We start from the raw sequence: 14,473 nt of genomic DNA, 5'->3' as shown, positions 1-14,473 counted from the left end.
TTTCAGGATTTTGGCTCCAAAAATATGCAATAGATCACCATGTAATCCATGCACCAAGTATTGTTAGACTATCAAATAATAAATGCAAGGTTTAGTGACCTATTGTAACAATGATATTTATTGACATATTATCTGCAGTAAGGGCATCCATGTAATCCATGCACCAAGTACTGTTAGAATATTAAATAAAAAATGCGAGGTTCAGTGACCCTTTGTAACAATGATATTGACACATTATCTGCAGTAAGGGCATGCATGCCTTAACTGTGTTTTGAGAAAAACGCATTTAAATTAAAAGGTTCCTGGAGCAGAAGGTCCTTTTTGCAAATAATGCAATGTTTCAGTAGCTAGTTAGTTTTGAAAATGATTCCATTCGTTTAAGGTAGTTTTGAAAAAGCCCTCTAAAACAAAGGATTAAAATTTAATCAAAATGCAATTAAAATTAGCATTTCAAATGAATTCATTGTAATCCGATTTCCTATCTGGCAACTATTGTCAAATGGCTAAAGACAATGCCTACTATAATATCCAAATGTAATTTTATTTTACAACTAGAGACGCAAAAAGACTTCCAAACTATTTTAAATATTTAATATTTGGATTGAAACTGACTCATCAAGAGAAGTCTAAAAGAAGAGGCAGCAGGAATAACTACATACAATGGTTTCAACCGAGCTGCAATTATCATCATCAAGATAAATGCCTAACTAAATGTATCGTCTCGCTTACATGTCTGATTTCTTGCTTAGTAATAACTGTAAAGTTGTATTTTGAAAGGTGAAAGGACTTCTCAAAAAAATTGTCCTCTTATCTTTTATCATCTTCTTTTTAGGTCTGGTTTTGAGTGACATCATTGAGAAGTATTTTGTATCTCCGACATTGCTCCGAGTGGTTCGTGTGGCAAAAGTGGGGCGAGTGCTGCGATTGGTGAAAGGTGCCAAGGGAATCAGAACTTTACTCTTTGCTCTTGCTATGTCACTGCCGGCACTGTTTAACATCTGTCTTCTTCTCTTCCTCGTCATGTTCATTTTTGCCATTTTCGGAATGTCGTTTTTCATGCATGTCAAGGACAAAGGTGGTCTTGATGATGTTTACAACTTCAAAACGTTTGGTCAATCCATGATACTTCTGTTTCAAGTAAGTGCTGATGATCTACTCATTTGTCTTGAAAGTTTAAGTGAATAATAATCTAGAAATGAATGTCGGAAATGCCAGAATATTTCTCAGTTTCTTTTTTCAAGAACTGTGGGTGAAAAAAACAAAAAGAGGTACTCACTTAGTGTTTTTTTATAGATGGCTCGGCCCTTGTGGCAAGTAGTAAGAGACTCTCTTATTTAAATCAGAGGCGCGTCGTATCAGTTTACCCAACAATTTTATTGCATATTTGTCGCCTAAAGTAACATAATAGCCAAAGTGCGTCACCTGAGTATCTTAATTACTATTTTTCAAAATTTCAGCTCCTTTTTCCTTTTTTTGAAGAGGAAGAAAACTGACTTTAGAGCTTGAAATCAATGCAGAACAATACGCTGCTAGAGAAAAAAATCAGAGAAGTTTTCAAAAAAGTATATCGGCTTGCTTCTCAAAAAAAAAAAAAAAAAAAAAGTGGCAGAAAGTCTGAAATGTTGCAAACGGAGGTACATGGTTTTACACCTTGGCTATCGAATTGCTTGTCATGGCCCTGAAATAGAAAAAATCTCATAATTTTAACGGAAGTGTTCATAACATGCTAGAAGGACTTTGTAGCAGTTCTGTGATTAGTTCACCTTCTTCATCAAATTACCTCAATTCCTTACACAAATTTTCCTGCTTGTCCCTCTAGCTGAGAATGCTTAATAGCAGATCGTAAGTGAAAATTTTAGGCAATCTACAGGAAACTCACTTGATTATATGTATTTTAATCTGGAATAATGTGTTTCTTTTTTTTTCTAGATTTCCACCTCTGCTGGTTGGGATGGAGTCCTTGACGGCATTATAAATGAAGAAGACTGTGATTTACCAGACATGGAGATGGGCTCACCAGGAAACTGTGGGTCCTCAACTGTCGGCATCATGTATTTACTATCATACCTAGTCATTAGTTTTTTAATTATCATAAATATGTACATTGCTGTAATATTAGAAAACTATTCGCAAGCAACCGAGGACGTCCAAGAAGGTTTGACGGATGATGATTACGATATGTACTATGAAATTTGGCAACAATTCGACCCAGACGGAACGCAATACATCCGCTACGATCAGCTGAGCGATTTCTTAGATATTCTAGAGCCTCCGTTACAGATCCATAAGCCTAACAAATACAAGATCGTAACGATGGATATACCAATATGTAAAGGTGATATGATGTTCTGCGTCGATATTTTGGATGCACTTACGAAAGACTTCTTTGCCCGTAAGGGTAATCCGATTGAAGAAACAGCAGAAATCGGGGAGGTGAACTTACGGCCGGATGAAGTTGGCTATGATCCAGTCAGCTCGACGTTATGGAGGCAACGTGAGGAGTACTGTGCAAGACTGATTCAAAACGCTTGGAGGAAACATAAGCAACAGCGACAAGAAGGAGGCGCAGACAGCCTCCATTCTGGAGATGCGGATGCTGATGCTGATGCCTGTGATACAGCTGTGCTAGTCGAAAGTGATGGTTTCTCCATAAAAAATGGGCACAAGGTGGTCATCCATTCTAGGTCTCCCTCTACCACATCTAAACTTGCCGATGTTTGAGATTAGCCACGTCCTCCTATCCAGGTGAGTTTCCAGTCTCTCCTTAATCGCTCAGTGCCACCCTCTTTTTCTAATTCATTTTCTTAAAACTCTAGGAATTTTATCAGAGTTTCTTAAATCCTAAGTAAGTGGCAAAGGAACCTCGTTTTGAAAATGCCAGAAATGGGACCCGTGTGAAACAATATTTTTGGTAGGCACTGATGGCATAGCTAGCCAGGAGAAACAGTGTTTGCGGATTTGCTGAACTCATATTAAATCATCGCCTCGCTACATCACTCAACTGTTGGATTTTGATTGGCTTTTTCTCCCCTTAGAAATGATTTTTTTTAATTTTTTAATGAACTTCTTGGTTTTCTCACGAAATTTTAAGTATGAAGATGTACACTACAATCCTCAAAAATTCCTCACCACTAATTAAATTTTCTTTATTTTTATATATTTTTTAATTAAAGATTATCAATCTTATTTAGGTATACTTAATATATAAATTTATTTTACTTTAATACTTAACTTTTAAAGGTTTTTATTGTTTAATTGTTAACATCCTACTCTACAATACACAACAGTCAGAGTTTTCCACTGACATCCTTTTTGGTAAACTATTGCTGTGCTCCGTTTTTAGCAACGGTATACTCTGATGAGGCCGCAGCAGTCAGGAACAATTAGCCCAAGTTTAACTATATTCTCACTCTAAGCAGTGTTGCTCTGTTTGACGGTTTTTTAAATGGCCCTAAATCATAGATATACATGGCAACAGCACAGTTTTGGTAATTCCATAAATGCCGATAGTTTTCAGTGAGAATACTTCAATTTTTACCATTTTGTATCGGAGGCTTGTAGAAAACCAAGAGCACAACCCTACATCTCAAGGTCAGCTTCCAAATAATTGATTGTTCAGTGGCTTTGTTTGTTTGGTGTTTCTAGGCAAGAATGACGACAATGGTGATTACAGAACATTGTTATTTTCCAACATCATGTACCGATATTTAACTGTTTGCAGAAATTGCATTTCGCTGCGACTGTCTCATAATAATCCCTGCTTTTTCTTTTTAAATGAATGTTGACATATTGACAAATGAACTACATTTTGCAATGAGAAACTACTGTGTTTTTTAGAAACAGTGTATGGATGGCCAAAGTGCAAAACCATGTGCCTCTTTTGCAATGTTTCAAAATTTACGCTTGCATATTTTTTCCAAGAGGAGCGGGTCAACTTTGTAGCTTGAAATTTATAAAATATATTTTCTTATTCTGATAACAGATAAGAAAAATCAAGGCAGTTTTCAAGAAATCACGTTGTCTAGTTTTTCAGAGAAAAAATAAAGTATGACAGGAAGTCTTCAACATTGCCGACAGAGCAATTTGCTTCGCATTTTGGTCATCGATTTGTACTGTTAGTTTTCAATACCGATAGGTGCTTTCACGGATGAGTTAGAAATGGTAGTTCCCCATCATAAAATGTAGTCCAAATAATAAAAGCACAAAAATAAAATCACAAAACGAAAATCAAGTATTTAAAGCATCTTTAAGTTTATATTTGTACGGTGATTGGGCGTCGCAGAGCACAAGGCTGCGCTGTGAAAGCGACTTTATGTATGTAAGTTCATATTCCTAAGAATTGGAGCAACTAGGTGATAAGAAATACATTTCTCTAAAGCTGTGTGTTTAATCTTTTTTTTATTTTTCTGTTTCAGACTCCTGCTGAAGGAGAGGGTACGGAGTGACGTGGCGCCAAAGTTTTTCTTTTTTTTAAATCATTATTTTCTTCATTTCTTTAAGTTTGTTTGTCTCTCCAAGTAAAAATTGCTTAGTTTATGCTTCTGTAAGGACACTAGTACCAAGCAAGCAAGTGAATTTTTCCTATATTTTCTATTTATAACCTCAATTTATTTTAGTTTAACAAAGCGATTCTTTGAGTTTCGAGAATCAAAAAAGTGAAACTCTCATAATGAATAGTGCGGAAAGAAGCAAAAAATTTAAAAAAGTAGGATGTATAGCATCCATGTGTATAAAATAAAAAAAAAAACTTTTATTAAATTTTTTGGTTAATTACAATAATTTTTAGGAAATAATTTGTGAAATAATTTCAAATCTTTATTATATTTCTGCAAATACTAAGCTTTTTAAATTGAATTTTTTTTCATTTTGGATATAGTTTATGGAAATGTTGCTAGGTTTGAACATATTAATTTTATTTTTGTTTTTATATGGATTTATATAATAAATAGTAATTTTAATATTAGCAGGTACGTACTGTCAACCAAAAAATAATTGAATCAGCTCAAATTTTAAGGTCAATCTTTTAGCCCCTCCTGTGAGTTTTTTCTTCTTTCTTGTGATATATACATCCCTCTCTTTATTTTCCCAATTTCTCTTTCAAAGTTTCTCTCATTGATAAATGAAAATTTAAAGCTTGCGATTATAAAGCAAAGATTTTGATGAGGAATGTGCATACATTCAAAATTTTTTGGGTGACAGTATTATTTGTACCTTCTAAGTTTCACTGGTTACCAGTGATATCAAACGCTTCACTTCTATTAATTAATGTATCATTAGAGCAGATAACTTAGTATTTAAAAAACCCTGGAAAGAAAAAAAAACTCAAAATCTTAAAGAAATAATACCACAGAAAAAAGAAAAAAATGATCATTTCTAACTCATTTATTTGATGGAGCATTTTTTCTTCTCTCTAAATCTCCCCTTCCCTTTTTATTATTTTTCTTTATTAGTCAGCAATCCTCTGTGAAATTACTCTTGTACAGGTACAATCTTACATTAAGTGATACTGTGTATTTGTCCAGTGACCCTCAAAATTTTTTTTTTCGTGAAATTTGATTTCAAATTTTACTTTTTTTGTGATTTATTTGTTTTGAATCATCCAAAAAGAAAAAAAAAAAGTAAAAATACCCTAATTATTTCAAGCTAAATAAATGCTTGTTAATAGCTCAAAAGTTTTTAAGTGTTATTGAAATCTTATGAATTGCTTCATGAGATCTTTTGTGCATATTCGTAAGATCTTGTCTGCAAGAAATAAATGAAAAATTGCCGAAATAGCTCACTACACGCAAGCACAGTAATTTTGTGACTTGCTCTTTTGAAATCAGTACTAATACCTGAATATCAGATCATTTCAGTCGATAAATTCGTGAACTGCCAAAGAAAATATCTAATTGAAGATGCAAAATTAAGCCTGGAGTGTTTCAGTGCAACTATGAAAAAACATAATTTTGGCGTCCATTTGTAATTCGTGAGAAATCTCCGATTCACTTCAGTGTAGTTTAAATGGACTCTTTGATCCACCCGGACAACTACTATGTAGACAATATCTTACTTTTATTGCAAGTGAAAATGCCAAAATCAGGCTGGAAGACAATTATTGATGTCAGTATCAGTCGCTCCGCCAATAAGTTGAAAATTCCTTTCTTTCTCTTCTTACTCGGTAATAATTTTGGAGTAAATAAAAGGAAAGTTTTCCCTTTTTCACTGGAATACTCAATTATTTAAATGTGAGCCTTTAGAATCATTTCAGGTCCTACAATATCAAACGGATGAATTTCTTTTGCTGTTATTTTTTTTCGTCCACATCAAGAACATGCTTGCTTGCTCGCATGGTTTGAAAAATTTAAATCTGGGCCTTACAGAACTCTCACACAATGTGAGCTTAAACGACAGTGTAGTCATTTGACACACCTCTTTTTTCTGACTCACATTTTGGCATTTTTGCTTGTTCCTTTCTTATTTTGGTCTCAGCCAATTATTGCTAGCAACGATTTAACGATCTTTTAGATAATAATTTGTAACTCCATTTTTATATCTTGAAATGATTTTTCATTTTTACACAAACTTCCCTCAATAATGAAAAATCATCATTTCACTTTTGTTTTCGTTTTTTTAAATTATTTACTGTTTTGTTTTGTTTTGTTTTGTTTTGTTTGATGATATGAATGTCATACCGTTATTACTCATTGTTTATAATAGTCATTATTAATAAGCAAAATCATTAAGCATCAGTATAATATATTTTTATCAAAAGACTCACTCTCAAAGCTAGCTGAAATCGTTAGTAATCTTCAATGACCCACAATTTTTCACTTTTTTGTACATTGCTCAAGAGTTTTAAGTATTTATTTTATTATTTTCAGAGCTTGCTAATGATTTTGAATTCCATCAAGAATTTTCTTGCAGTTGAATATTGTAATCTTCATTGAATGTGCCGGAACTGTTCATTCATGGCCTTCTTTTTTTTCAATTTTCTGCAGTCTTACTAATCTTTTACTTCCTTCATTACACTTAGCTTCCTTTTCCGCCCATCAGTTTTTTAGCATATCGTGTCATAGTTGATTTCAATCACAATTTATTGCTGGGAAAATTAAATAAGAATTCAATGCTGAGCAAATATTGTTCAGAATAATTCAGATTGAGGACTAAAATTTTCGGGTGAAAATTCAGTGGGACTGACCTCCTCTGAAGGAACTGACATCTATATAATGCCTTTTTTTCTAGTTACAGACACTGTTGCTTTATCTTCATAGCTCCGTCTGTGGATATGGTCACTGATCTGAACAGTTTTCCTATTTGCAGCAGTCCATAGCTGTTTTTTTTATTTATTAATAATGTAAGTCAAGACAATCTGTATGAATGAAAATAAATTGCCGGCCATTATGCTGTAGGCACTAGCATTGTGAAATTATCTCTACTTTGTCTAAAACCATCTTCACAGAACTCTTTTGATGTAATTTCCGTGTTTTATTTCTCTGTATTTTTGTTTTCACTTTTTCTTATTACGTGCAAGTTTGGTCAATTTTTTAATCACAAAATACATAGTCTAGCTTCCTTTGATTTCCCCTCGCTACAAAGCTCTGTTTTCAAAATTAGCCACCAATCACTTTTGAAAGTAACCTGTCCATTTCTTTCTCTCTCTTTTTACCCAGGTAAAATTTTTATATGATACGATTCAATTCAAAGTTCATATTCCCTGCTTGTTTTAAGTTAAATTGATCATTATGCTCAAAAGAGAAAATAATTGCTAAAACCAGAAGCAAAAATACTTTTGAAGGAGATTTAATTATTGTTATGACAGTCCTGTATTATGTAACTTCTCCGAAGTACTTAAAACTGGAATTTTTACCAACTTCTAATGGTATTTTCTTTTTTAAAACAGGTATAATTTTTAGTTCATCTCTTTTGATTTATTGTCGTACGTGTTATTAGCAATAATATCGTTTTTAAGTTCATCTGTTCATTTGTTCCTAGTTCAGTGGACCTGTAAAAAGAAACTTTCAAGTACTTACCAAGTTTCGCCCCCTGATGAAGGGTTTGTGCATTGTAAATTTTCAAAGGTATGTGTTTATGCGAGATTTTTAAAGACTGATTGTATTGAAAATCTAATTTTTCGTTCATTTTTAAATTCTTTATTTATTTTAGTTTTAGCAGCTCGCTTATTGATTATCCACGGAATTTTGAAATCTTAACAGTAACGTGCATACAAAGATTACTATCATCCATAATTTTTATGTAAATTTAAATTCAATGACTGGCACAAGTAGACCAGATTTTTTCATTTTACACAGCGATTTTTTCTTTTGTAAGTTGAAGGAATGAATCTAGATCATCTCTTAATCAGACTGTTTTTGTTAGCTAGCGAGTTCGGTATTCCACAAAGTGTCGAAGTGCATATGCTTAATCTCTTTGTAATCCGTCCAATAACGCCATAGGCTAATTTGTCTTCCCTCCAGATTAGCATTATGGGTTTTGGTGTTTGGATCTAAGATTTGCCTTATTTAAAAACAAAAGGAGAAAAAATACTCAATACTTTTTCTGTTCCATGTTGAATATATTTTGCTTGGTTTTTCCTCTATTTGAATAAGGGTGGGTATTAAAAATCTTGACATTTTTCTCATCCTTATGCAAGTTTTCGTTCTGTTTCTTGTAGACTATCAATAGGTATATTGCAGTAGTCTGCTTGTATCATAGGCCAAAGACATTTGATCAAGATTCATACCTTGCAATTTTACCAAAGTTGAAAGGAAAAAATCGCTTTTCATTTTTGCCTATTTTGTAAAAGTGAATTACCTTTTGCAATTATTTGTTCATGAATTGTTTTTGTTCAAAGTCATCTATGAACATGATTGTCAATTGACCACTAAGTAGCTCGCTCATTATCAGCTGCCAGATCTATTATTGAATGTACTTAAGTGTCTGAAAAAAAGAAACTCAACTATCTGTTGAATCGAAACATCAATCAATAAAGTGTTATAATTGATTCCAATGTACATAAATAAATGTGTGCATATGTGAATGTCATTTGTAAATGATTACAGAACAATGCCTTCTTTTTTTAATCTTATTTTGGACCCACCTATTTGCTTGCAGAATCATGCTCGGCTATTGTTTACCGATCACTCTTGCTGTATACTTGCTTCACTGCATTACATTGTCAGTTTCATTTGATTCTCTCTTAATTTGTTCTCTTTTTTTTTCAATTAATTCATTTTTTCTGTTTTCTCTCTTTGGTTAATTTCAACTTGTCAAATTTATCATATAACAAGTAAAACTTTTTCAATTTGCGTTAAATGATTATTTTTATTCTTGTCATTACTTTTTTCAAAAATTATGAAAGCAGCCATTTACAATCAGGTACATGCACTCACTATTACGATTAGAAGAATCATTGAAGATGTTTTCGCATCATTAATCTTCACTTCTTTGTTTTTTGTTGCTGGTGATGTGGGAGAACTTTTATTTCATGTTCATCAAAAAAACTTATTCTCATTTCCCCCTGCTTCCTCTGGGTACAATTTCCGATTTTTAGCCCAACCTCCAAATTACTTTTTTTGGATTGTCCATCTTGGGCGACAGTCTGATACTACCAATAGGTAACTTCTGTGTTTGGATTCTCCTTGAGAACAGTTGAGTAGCATTTTTCAAGCTTCTACTTAAGCTTGACTCTGGCACTGTAAAACTTGCGAAAACCTTGACAGCTTCGAACACGTCAGAGGAAACACTCATGATGTCTTTTTCTGGTAGGTCAAAGCCCCACTTTCCACCTCCTGGCAGCTCAATCGTGTAGGCGTACTGGATTCCTGCATAGCCTTTAACCCAGTCAGTGCTACCACCAGCAGCAGCTCCTTAAATTAACAGAGGACATTCAGTAGGTATTCATGAAAGTGTCGAAGTAGTATTCACAGGAAACAAAAATCTTTTAACCTTGAAAACGATTGCTCGAGAAATTTTAGAGGAAAAACTTAAAAGTTTTGTCATGAAAGTTCGGATAGCCAATTTGGCTGATACCTTAAAACTCAAAGAAGTATTTTGGAATACAAATATTGCGATTTGATTGCAAGAAATTTTCTCAATTTATTGCAACTTCATTCAAATTTTATTGAAATATTCCTGCAACTATAGGCCAAATATTTGCAATCATATGGTAAAAAAAATTTCAATTTTCTGGTGACAAAAATTGAAGAAAGTTGAAATGAAAATTCCTCTTTTTGCGAAACGTGTACAATTAGATACATTCAGGTGTTAGTAGGCAAGTACTCTTATTCTTCAAACCAAAAGTTAAAAAAAATAAATTATTACTACAAACATTTTTGGAAAAAATTAGAGCCTCAAATTATTTCCTCAAACCTCTTGGGGCATGAAAGTTTATCAATCAAGCGAGAGAAAATTTCTAGTCTAAACTAAGTAATGCTCAAAATTAATCCAAAAATAATTCCTGAGGAATGAGCATAGATATTTTTCGAAAAAAAATGTATTGGTTTGCCTTTTAGCTTGATAATAGGCCAACATTTGGACTTATATATTTATGCTAAAATAAACTGTGTTATTGCACGCAATCTGAATGCACATATTTCCAATTAGCATAAGTCAATTTAAGTGTAGGCAAGAAGCAAAACAAGCTCCCATGTGGTCGAATAGTAATATAAGGCATCCTAAAACGGCACGCACATGAATAGATTTTTACCAAACGAGAGTTAAATTCCATGGCAGTTTTCCTTCAATTTTTAGTGTAGGCAACATTGTCTCCCACGTGGTCGAATAGTGGTATCTTTGTAAAATGGTACGTTCAGTCGGGACACTTAAATGAGTGCTTCTTATAATATAATGCAAAACAATTTGGAAAATCTCGTCATGTAATTACAGAATATTCGAAAACGCCTTGAAATGAGCCGTGAGAATAATTAAAAACTAAGAAGCAGGAATAATTTAACTAATTAATAAAAGGAACTCAAATCGACAATATAATGCGAACAAATTTGGAAAGTCTCGTCATGTAAATACAGAAGATTCGAAAACGCCTTCAAATGAGGCGTGATACCTCACGCGTTCCGGAGAGTTCAAATAGTTGTATCCCCGCGCCTTAGCAAGGCGATGGAAGTTTAATATTGAAGCAGCGTCCCCGCTTGGTCTTACGGCTTTCCTGTGCCGCACAGGGGCGGACCGGTATTCGAAAAGTTAGGAGGAGACCTAAATTTAAGGGCCCTTCTTGTCGTTCGGGGGCCCCTCTAAGAAGGTCCGAGGGCCGTCCCCCGGTAAATTTTGAAAATTTCACACTTTTTAAACACCTAGGCATTATTGGAGTTGGATTCTACAGTACTTGAACTTCAAAATAACCCATTCTCAGGATTCATCGGGGGTCCCTCCATCACAAATACTTTCGGCGACCTTCCATGTCTCTTAGAGACAAATTTTCAAGGAATTCGGGGCCTTCTAGTGATTGAAAAGGATAAGAAAATTACAACATTACGGGAAAAAACGATGACTTGAAAAAAATTCACCGCGGGGGCCACTTCGGGACCTCCGTGGCAAATTGTTAGGGGGCGATCGCCTCCCCATTCCCATGGCCAGTCCGTCCCTGGACTCAATAAGTGCAAGAAAGATAGCCATATGATGCTGAGAGATTCGAAAACGCCTTCAATTGAGGCGTGATACCTCACGCGTTCCGGAGAGTTCAAATAGTTGTACCCCTGCGCCTTAGCAAGGCGATAGAAGTTTAATATTGAAATAGCGTCCTCGCGTTGTTTTTCGGTTTTCCTGTGCCGCTACTGTAGTTTCAACCGTTAAGGGCGCGAATGCCAGGATTGTATTCCACAAAAAGATAATTTTTGCATAATAATCAAAAATTAAGAAGCTTGAATAATTTAACTAAATAACAAAAGGAACTCAAATCTACAATGAAATGCAAAAAACTAACGTAGTTTAAGTGCGCTAAAGCCAGGGTTGTATTTCGCAAATGGATAGTGTTTGCAGAATAATTAAAAATTAAGGAGCAGGAGTAATTTAACTAAATAATAAAAGGAACTCAAATCTACAATATAATGCAAAACAATTTGGAAAATCTCGTCATGTAAATACAGAAGTTTCGAAAACGCCTTCAAATGAGGCGTCATACCTCTCGCGTTCCGGAGAGTTCAAATAGTTGTATCCCCGCGCCTTAGCAAGACGATGGAAGTTTAATATTGAAGTAGCGTCCCCGTTTGGTTTTTCGGCTTTCCTGTGCCGCCACTGCAGTTTCGACCATTAAGGCCAGGACCATTAAGGCGCTAAAGCCAGGATTGTATTTCGCAAAAATATGATTGTTGCAGAATAATTAAAAACTAAGAAGCAGGAATAATTTAACTAATTAATAAAAGGAACTCAAATCGACAAATGCAGTAGCAACTACAGTAGCGGCACAGGAAAGCCAAAAAACCAAACGGGGACGCTACTTCAATATTAAACTTCCATCGCCTTGCTAAGGCGCGGGGATACAACTATTTGAACTCTCCGGAACGCGTGAGGTATGACGCCTCAATTGAAGGCGTTTTCGAATCTTCTGTACCTATTTACATGACGAGATTTTCCAAATTGTTTTGCGTTATATTGTAGATTTGAGTTCCTTTTATTATTTAGTTAAATTACTCCGTAGTTTTGACCGTTAAAGCCGTAGTTTAAGGACGCGAATGCAAGGATTGTATTTCGCAAAAAGAAAATGTTACCAGAATAATTACAAATTAAGAAGCTTGAATAATTTAACTAAATAATAAAAGGAACTGAAATCGACAATATAATGCAAACAAATTTGGAAAATCCCGTCATGTATATACAGAAGAAGATTCGAAAACGCCTTCAATTGAGGCGTGATACCTCACGCGTTCCGGAGAGTTCAAATAGTTGTATCCCTGCGCCTCAGCAAGGCGATGTAAATTTAATATTGAAGTAGCGTCCCCGCTTGGTCTTTCGGCTTTCCTGTGCCGCTGGCGTATCGATTTCAAATTGGTGCTTTACAAAGTCTCTGAGTATTTGTCCTCTTGCACCAAAAACGGTTTTTCTTAAACTAACTTCTTCGCCCGCTGCGCAGTTTTAAGTGTTTCCTGAACAATTTTTTTTCCGAGTTGGTGTGTTTTCGAACTCACTGATTCATTTCTTTCCCCCAGAGCTATAGTACTTAAATGACAGTGATAATACTTTACCAAGCATAGCAGACGATGAGCCAACACGGTATTTTGCACCTGAATTCCGGCTGATTGCCTCACTCGCTTTCATAGCCAAACGCTCCTGTATGTATAAAGAAAAGTATTGTGTCAGGAAAGATGCAGAAACTACACGGAGGAAAAGTGAGGAATATCTATAAAGTATAGGCGGATTCAAGGGGGACCGTAAGGGTCGCACGCCCCCCCCCCCCTTCATACGCCTGGAAGGAGGAGGGAAGAACAAAAGGTAGAAAGAAAGAAGGAACGGACGAAAAAAGAAGGAAGGCCGCTTACATTTGATATTTATTCTTGAAGAAATTGACTCAAACTGCATATCGATGGTGAAAGTGCAGAAGTGCGTATCTCGGAAAACACGATTTTTCAGGAGAGTAAAAAAACTGTCTACATTCTTCCCTTTTGTCAGTAGAAGGGTAATAATTCTTGAGGATAGCAAGAATAAGATGCTTTTTCAGACTTCATCAATATTTTGAATAGAATCTCGCGCTGTTAGAAAATACGGCCGAAATGCCGAGATTCGCGTTTTCGGCACTAAGAATTGACACTTTATCACGAGATACGCATTTCTGCAATTGGTGTTTCAAACCTATTGTTGGCGGATTTTGATCATTCAAAAACTGAAAAAAGGACTTCATGCTTACAATTCTTTATCAGAAGCTTTAGTTTGACCTCATACGGCCGGATCAAGCATTGTATGATTGGAAACTGACATTAGATTACGAGATACGCAGTTCTGCAATTAGCGTCTTGAAGCTACTCTTGATCATTGAGATCATAAATAGAATTTATTCAACCTTAAAACCTATTTAGAAGCTTTAGTCGATCCAATATACTAAATGAAGCATTGTTTGACCGGATTGACTCTAATAAAACTGACCGTTATGATGAGCCGTCAGTTCAATCAGTTCATGATTGCATTGACCCAGAGAGTAAAAATGGACGTGAACGCCGCGCGCTGCTAGTAGGTAGTAGATACCTATGAAGAAATTATACTGGAGGGCCCTCGAGTGATAATCCGCCTTCAATTACGAGCGTATGCAACATTAATGACAAGTAATTGTACCTAATCCCCCCCCTTCCCTCGTCTATCGGCCTATCACCAGCATTCACTGATATTATGCATGCTGGACTGCCTGATTATCCACATTTATCCGCATCAACTTTTCTTTTAGATAGATAAATGAAAACCATTGAAAACAAACACGGAACAGCTGATCAGCTGATGTGCGGTGTTGGCGGGAAACGCTGCTGAGGAGCGCGCGTTGTGATTGGTTGTGCGT

General features: G+C 35.1%; 2 protein-coding genes across 9 annotated transcripts in view; one reads left to right on the top strand and one right to left on the bottom strand.

The window, feature by feature from the left end:
* Positions 1 to 9,294, top strand: part of para (sodium voltage-gated channel paralytic) — a 149,874-nt gene extending 140,580 nt beyond the window's left edge. For all 8 annotated transcript variants that reach the window (XM_072296117.1, XM_072296120.1, XM_072296115.1 and 5 more), the window contains 3 exons: positions 833 to 1,137; positions 1,930 to 2,745; positions 4,416 to 9,294. In XM_072296117.1, the coding sequence (XP_072152218.1) occupies positions 833 to 1,137; positions 1,930 to 2,721 (1,097 nt within the window). In that variant the 3' untranslated portion in view covers positions 2,722 to 2,745; positions 4,416 to 9,294. The remainder of the gene's footprint in view (positions 1 to 832; positions 1,138 to 1,929; positions 2,746 to 4,415) is intronic.
* Positions 8,946 to 14,473, bottom strand: part of LOC109039788 (carboxypeptidase B) — a 24,087-nt gene continuing 18,559 nt past the window's right edge. Inside the window, exons 7-8 of the mRNA XM_019055447.2 lie at positions 13,176 to 13,260; positions 8,946 to 9,848 (exon numbers count right to left, since the gene is read on the bottom strand). Coding sequence (XP_018910992.2) covers positions 9,529 to 9,848; positions 13,176 to 13,260 — 405 coding nt within the window. The 3' untranslated portion in view covers positions 8,946 to 9,528. The remainder of the gene's footprint in view (positions 9,849 to 13,175; positions 13,261 to 14,473) is intronic.

Source organism: Bemisia tabaci, chromosome 2 (genome assembly GCF_918797505.1).
Source record: "Bemisia tabaci chromosome 2, PGI_BMITA_v3".
Classification (NCBI taxonomy): Eukaryota; Metazoa; Arthropoda; class Insecta; order Hemiptera; family Aleyrodidae; genus Bemisia; species Bemisia tabaci.
Note: the sequence above shows the minus strand (reverse complement) of the source record. Positions and strands in the feature narration are given on the sequence as shown.